Source organism: Sander lucioperca, chromosome 9 (genome assembly GCF_008315115.2).
Source record: "Sander lucioperca isolate FBNREF2018 chromosome 9, SLUC_FBN_1.2, whole genome shotgun sequence".
Taxonomy (NCBI): domain Eukaryota; kingdom Metazoa; phylum Chordata; class Actinopteri; order Perciformes; family Percidae; genus Sander; species Sander lucioperca.
In genome coordinates, this window is record NC_050181.1 from 20,385,243 (window position 1) to 20,392,742 (window position 7,500).

Sequence of the window (7,500 nt, forward strand, 5' to 3'; positions counted from 1 at the left end):
GCCGCATAATCAAGGATTTTAGCCCAAAACAATCACAAAAAAACTCCACATTTTTCTGGAAGGACTGTCTATTAGCTCCTTACCCTACAGTCCCATTAGCTACAAAAGAGAGCGTCATGCACTCGCTTGATGGGCGCTCCTGGGCGTGCCTAGCCTACCCCTGGTTGCTTGGCAACAGTAAACAGAAATTCTCCGGCGCTACCTTCAACCACGTCTTAAAAGTCCCAAGAACGATGTTTTTGGATTTAAAAGTATTTATTTCTCGATAAAAGTAACAAAATAAATGAGATAAAATGCCAAACATATCAGATATATATATATTTATATATATATATATATATAGATATATATATATATCAGATATGTACAGAAATACGATGTCCTGAAGCGTTTTCGCCATCTTGAATGATTTTCTTTAACTCGAGCAACCAACGTACATACGTCACGCTGCCCTCACGCTGCCTTCCCTCTGATTGGCTGTCGCTTTGTCGCATCGCTCAGCTTGAGGAGCAAGTTGTTAATTCTGCATATCATCTTTGTGATGTTTTGAATCTACTGCCTACTTCTTTCCTCATATTTATGTCAATATATATATATATATATATATGTTAGGGCTGTCAAACGATTAATTTTTTTAATTGCGATTAATCGCTGAATTTCTATAGTTAATTGCGATTAATTGCATATTTTATCACATGATTAAAATTATATTATTTTGCATTTCAGAACAGTTTTTAAGTCCATATTAACAATGGAAAGCCATTCTTACCAGTGGATCTTGATTGGGAATCAAATGAATCAAAGAAATTGACTTTATGAACTTGATTTTAAGATTTGTAATTATTTATTTACTGTAAACAAAAGAAAAAAGTGTGAATCTGTCATTATTGCACAATTCCTCCAAGTACCTAACTAAAAAACTACAAATCCCTTTCCTTACCACAGTCCATCTAGTGTTTAGTAACTCCTAAATAATGTTGATTCCTCTCTGACGTCCAGTGATCACCGGTTAATGAGACAGAGTTTGCAGCACCTTGCAGCTGTTCAGTGTGGCTGCTTCCTCCGTGTCCTACAGGCTGTGTATCCGTGACAACTGCTGTCCCCCTCGACAGCAACGAGACAGGTCAGAACATGCCAACCGTAGTACGTCTTTAAGACCCGTGTCCTCTACGATGCTGACAGGTCTGCAGTTAGTTGCCACCCGTTTCGGAAGAGCTGTAGTAATTCTTTTGGATTTGGTTTCATCCACAGGTCGGCAAGTAGCACTCTCCAAAATACTGCTTTGGGTGGGTAGCATGCTAGCTGGTAGCATCACGTTAACTGTACTACTATGCTTAGCTCGTAGGTGTAGCTCCAGCTTGACGTGCTTCAGTAATATTTTAATTCGGCTTTACACAACGTGCATATGGCTTTACACAACGTGCATATGGCTTTACACAACGTGCATATGGCTTTGACTTGTCTACGAGCCTTCCGGGAGTTTCTGAAAATAAAAAGCTCCATTCAGAGTTATTGCTGCTGTGTTTCTCCATCATGCTGCAGCAGCAGCAGCAGGATGTGTTAGGAGGAAGTGGCAGCTTGATGAGAAGTAACGGTGCTGCAAAGGGTCAAAATAGTAGCTGTTAGGACCACGCCAAGCCCAGTGAGGTGGAACAGAAATTAATAAATGCCGGCATGCGATTAAAAAAAAATGTAGCGCATCGCGTTGGCCCTTAATCGCATCGCGATGAATGCTGACAGCCCTAATATATATATATATATATATATATATATTAGGGCCGGGACTTTAACGCGTTAATTAAGATTAATTAATTACGGGACTTTAACACGTTAATTAATTACGCAAAAAATAAATAACATAATTTTAACCACACTTATTTTTGCACCGCGGAACGTTTTTCAATGAATGAGTTTCGACGGACCGATTATACTGGAGCACCAACTAGCGTTCTTGACTTCCGACAACAACAAACCACAGTGAACATGAACGAAGAAGCTGACGAGACCGCTTTGCTCGGCCCCGTGGATGGGAAATTTTGTTTTAAAAAACGAAAGGATGGAAGCGTCGACAAGAGCATGGTTGTGTGCAAGCTATGCAACAAGGAATCACCGCAGCACATCGAGCCTCAAATATCACCTCAACGCTAAACACATAGGAGTTAGCGTGGACGTTAGCCCGACCGATTAAAATGCGATTAATTTCGATTAATTAATTACAAAGCCTCTAATTAATTAGATTAATTTTTTTAATCGAGTCCCGGCCCTAATATATATATATATATATATATATATATATATATATATATATATATATATATAGTATAACACACTCTATAGTTTCTTCTTGCTGTCATGCTTACCATTAAACAGTGTGCTGTTTAACCCAGTGTGTCCAAAATCTAAGTCTTGATATTAGTGCCTCTAATATCTCCTTCCTGCACATTTAATTTCTTCCACTTTCCTTTGGATTTTGTAAAACTATCGTCCTTTCCTCTCCTCCTCCCGTTGCTTTGGCCCTCTTTTCTTCAGTCTCTGTTTAATAATGCTCTGAACTTCTGATCGCTGAAACTAACAATGCCAATCAAATGTCACTATTTTTAGTAGCCTCCTTTGTAATCTTATCTCCACTTTCCTGAGTTGAAAAGAAAAAGTATGATTCTAGTTTAAAGGAACTCTTCAAGTCAAATGCCAACCTGGGGATGTTGCAGTGCATGATGGGAGGTTCCTGTGTTAGTGTACAGAGACAATGAAAAACTCATAATGTGAAAGTAAATATGCCAAGAATCTTAATTTAAAGATAAAATGTGCCTTTAATGATAGACAGAGACATCAGGAAGACAGAGCAGACAGTTAGTGTGATCTTTAAAACATAATGTGTCGGTCAGACGGACAGAGAAACAGAAAATACAAAGATTTATAAAAACGTGATTTCAGAAGCATGTTCAGTCCGCCTGCCCAGCGTTGCTACGGGATACAGGTCAGATATGCTAATGAAGGAGCTGGATGGACCAATCACACGGGCATCTGCAGCTGGGAGTACTCGTCCTGACCCTCCTTCTCCTCCAGCTGAGGCTCGACATCATCAGCGTCCAACTGCAGGACAGAGGACACAGGACACAGGACATGAGGACACAGGACATGAGGACACCAGGACACAGGACACAGGACATGAGGATACAGGACACAGGACATGAGGATACAGGACACAGGACATAGGACATGAGGACATAAGACACAGGACCCACAGGACAAAGGACATAAGTCAGGACACAGGACACACAGGACATAGGACAGAGGACATGAGGACATGAGGACACCAGGACACAGGACACCGGACAGAGGACATGAGGACACAGGACATGAGGACATGAGGACACCAGGACACAGGACACAGGACATGAGGACATGAGGACACAGGACACAGGACAGAGGACATGAGGACGTGAGGACACCAGGACACCAGGACAGAGGACACAGGACAGACGACACAGGACACAAGGACAGAGGACATGAGGACACAGGACACACAGGAGCGGTAGCAACAGAGAGCAGAAGCCATCAGGCAAGTGTTATTTAAATAAACTTCTGGTGTACTCACAAACTTCCCAATGCCTCGTTTTATGAGTACAGAACGTATTTGTACTACTGTAGAAGTTTGGTACCATTCTGGGCATTATTAGTGGGGTCATTTACGAGATACACCGTTGGCTCCATTAGCGCCTACACTAAGCATTCGGCTGATAGCGCTAACTCGCCCTATGTTAGACCAAGGGAAAAAAGCTTCTGGGGTGGGGGTGTTTGGCTCGAGGTCATAGTGCAGAGGACCCTAGGGTGAAATTACTCCGAACCATCCCTTTAACTGTTACCAGGTTAAAGTGTGTTTTGTTAGCCCTGTTAGCTGTGTTAGCATTGACCCGTGCGGCGCCCTGTGTGCTAATGATGATGTCTTGATTATTTACATGGACCCTGGTGGGTTTAGGGTGCTTAAAGTACTGATAATTTACATGGACCCTGGTGGGTTTAGGATGCTTAAAGTACTGATTATTTACAAGGACCCTGGTGGGTTTAGGATGCTTAAAGTACTGATAAGTTACATGGACCCTGGTGGGTTTAGGATGCTTAAAGTACTGATTATTTACATGGACCCTGTTGGGTTTAGGGTGCTTAAAGTACTGATAATTTACATGGACCCTGGTGGGTTTAGGATGCTTAAAGTACTGATTATTTACATGGACCCTGGTGGATTTAGGATGCTTAAAGTACTGATTATTTACAAGGACCCTGGTGGGTTTACGATGCTTAAAGTACTGATAAGTTACATGGACCCTAGTGGGTTTAGGATGCTTAAAGTACTGATTATTTACATGGACCCTGTTGGGTTTAGGATGCTTAAAGTACTGATTATTTACAAGGACCCTGGTGGGTTTAGGATGCTTAAAGTACTGATAAGTTACATGGACCCTGGTGGGTTTAGGATGCTTAAAGTACTGATTATTTACATGGACCCTGGTGGATTTAGGATGCTTAAAGTACTGATTATTTACATGGACCCTGGTGGATTTAGGATGTTTAAAGTATTGTTTATTTACATGGATCTGGTGGCATGGAATCATGATGCCTCCAGTGTGTAAAAGCCTTAACTGTTACCAGGTTAAAGTGTGTTTTGTTAGCCCTGTTAGCTGTGTTAGCATTGACCCGTGCGGCGCCCTGTGTGCTTATGATGATGTCATGATGACATCGGTGTGACTCACGCTCTGCAGCTCTCGGCGGTTGAAGAGGCGCGGCAGTAGTAGCATCCTCACCGGGATGGTCAGCAGCAGCATGAAGGGGAACGCCAGCGCCGCTGCCGTCGCCATGACGACCCACAGGAGAGACAGACAGGTCAGCTGGACGACGGTGAACAGGTGCATCCTCAATGTCCGCACCTGGAGAGAGAGAGAGACAGATATGTGATTATCTATATATATATATATCTATATATATATATATATATATATATATATATATATATATATATATATATATATATGCTTCTTGACTTGAACTTTATTTCCCTTTCAGTCAAGACCAACACAATCCAAATCAAGTCGATCTGAACAAGTTCCAGGTAAAGTTCAAGTCCCAAATGAAGTTTGAGTCAAAACAGGTAAGGCCTCCTGCACACTGCCTGCGTGGCGTGAGCGTGGCGTGAGCGTGGCGTGAGCGTGGCGTGACCGTGGCGTGAGCGTGGCGTGTCTGTTGCATGTCAGCTGCGTGGCGTTTTCTATGTCTTTGCACACCAGAAACGTGCCTGACGCGGCACTGCTGCTGCTGCTAGCCTTGTCTGTACACATGTATGTTTCCCATTGATAAAATGAAATAATAGCTTGTTCTTCAACTTTATTTTGTCAATATTTTTGTGTTGGTACATTTGTTTGCATTTAAATTCCTTTTCCTGAGATAATAAAGTCCATGTTATTGTTTTACCAGAATCCAAATTGAAATACAATTTAAAAAGGAGTTCAACTATCCTATAACTAAAATATCTGCATTTGTGTCAAAACCTCGAGACTTTCATACATCAAGATGTCATTTATTAAATGTATTTGTGTCTAAATGACATATAAACATCTTTTCATATTCTATGTCGTCTGGAAACGCTTCCAACACGCTGGCGTGTGCACGCTCTAACCTGTTAACATAGGAGCAGAAATAAAAACGCTCACGCCACGCAGCTGACACGCTCACGCCACGCAGCAGGTGTGCAGGAGGCCTTAGTCCCAGGGGTAATGGTGCATTCATTTCATTCAAATGTATTGAAAATATCTGGTACAGGATATAAAATCCTCTATTCCAGACGATGAATACAAAGAAAGAAATGATTGTAATAAACACCACCAAAAACGTCAGAAAAGTGGCCAAACCCTAAGCCTGATTTAAGTCTGCGTCTCCGGCCCCGTCTGTGTCTGATGTACCTGTCTGCGTCAGGGTGGGGGGGTGGGGGGGGCTAACCTTGCGGACGTAGTTGTGGTCGGGGTGGTACTTCGGAGGCATCAGCAGCAGGATGAGGCGCTCAGTGAGCTGGATCCCGTTCAGAGACATCACGCCCATGTAGAGGAAGATCCCAAACAGGACAGCCAGAGGAATCTGACGCAGAACCTCCCCGATCACGATGGACAGACCTGAGGGGAAGAAAAGGTACGTAAAGGTACGTAAAGGTGCAGCAGGTAAGACTTATAAAACTACCTTTCTGTCATATTAGCTGAAACTGACCCTATGTTCCTGTAGAACTACATGAAGCAGGTTATTTAAAAAATAAATCCAGCTCCTCTGGCTCCACCTACAGGCTGGTGAGACCGTCCTGATCTCACCAGCTCCAGTTTTCCACTCGCAGATCAGTCTGGCATCTTGAGACAGAGAAAATTTGGAGCCGTTCGCCAAACAACCGACCAATCAGCGTTGATTTTGAGGCGGGTTTAGGTGTGATGCAACGAGAAGCGACTGGCGGCTTCCACGGATGAGATGAGCGTAGCTATCACGCAAGTTTTATCTGAATTAGAAAGTATTCCTTCATTGAAAGAAGAGCAAAAAACGGGGGGAGGGACTGACAAGTTGTCGATGTTCAAATTCTTTGGCTAAGTCCTGGATCTTCACAATCCTACCTACAGCACCTTTAATACACACACATATTTTATACACAATCCTACCTACAGCACCTTTAATACACACACACATACTTTATACACAATCCTACCTACAGCACCTTTAATACACACACACACATACTTTATACACAAACCTACCTACAGCACCTTTAATACACACACACATACTTTATACACAATCCTACCTACAGCACCTTTAATACACACACACACATACTTTATACACAATCCTACCTACAGCACCTTTAATACACACACACATACTTTATACACAATCCTACCTACAGCACCTTTAAGGTATGTTAAGGTAAGTAAAGGTTTATTACAACTGAATGTCTTCAGAGTGTAGGCTACCAAATAAAGGTATTGTTGCCTGTTGTTATAAGTGAGCTGATTAAATGTTATTTTGTTCTTGCCCTTCTGACCTTAAATAAAAGTCAGATCAACCTTGAGTGATAAGTTTGAGAACAGCTGCTCTACAGTAGGGGTGGTGATGGTCCAGTGGATATGACCTATGCCTTTGGTTTGGGAGATCTGGGTTAGATTCCCACTGAGATACATCAACCAATGTGTCCCCGAGCAAGGCACTAACCCCTAGTTGCTCCAGACGCCTCTGACATTTATAGCAATTGTAAGTCTCTTTGGATAAAAGCGCTCCAGAGGGTCATCAACACCGCCCAAAGGCTGTGTGTGTATGGCTGTGTGTGTATGGCTGTGTGTGTATGACTGTGTGTGTATGACTGTGTGTGTATGGCTGTGTGTGTATGGCTGTGTGTATGGCTGTGTGTGTATGACTGTGTGTGTATGACTGTGTGTGTATGACTGTGTGTGTATGACTGTGTGTGTATGACTGTGT

The 7,500-nt window shown here is 42.5% G+C and overlaps 1 protein-coding gene across 1 annotated transcript in view; it reads right to left on the reverse strand.

Annotated features, from left to right (window-relative positions):
* Window positions 1-2,766: 2,766 nt before the first annotated feature.
* Window positions 2,767-7,500, reverse strand: part of LOC116038082 (anion exchange protein 2-like) — a 53,020-nt gene continuing 48,286 nt past the window's right edge. Inside the window, exons 19-21 of the mRNA XM_036005395.1 lie at window positions 5,992-6,161; window positions 4,752-4,925; window positions 2,767-3,093 (exon numbers count right to left, since the gene is read on the reverse strand). Coding sequence (XP_035861288.1) covers window positions 3,013-3,093; window positions 4,752-4,925; window positions 5,992-6,161 — 425 coding nt within the window. The 3' untranslated portion in view covers window positions 2,767-3,012. The remainder of the gene's footprint in view (window positions 3,094-4,751; window positions 4,926-5,991; window positions 6,162-7,500) is intronic.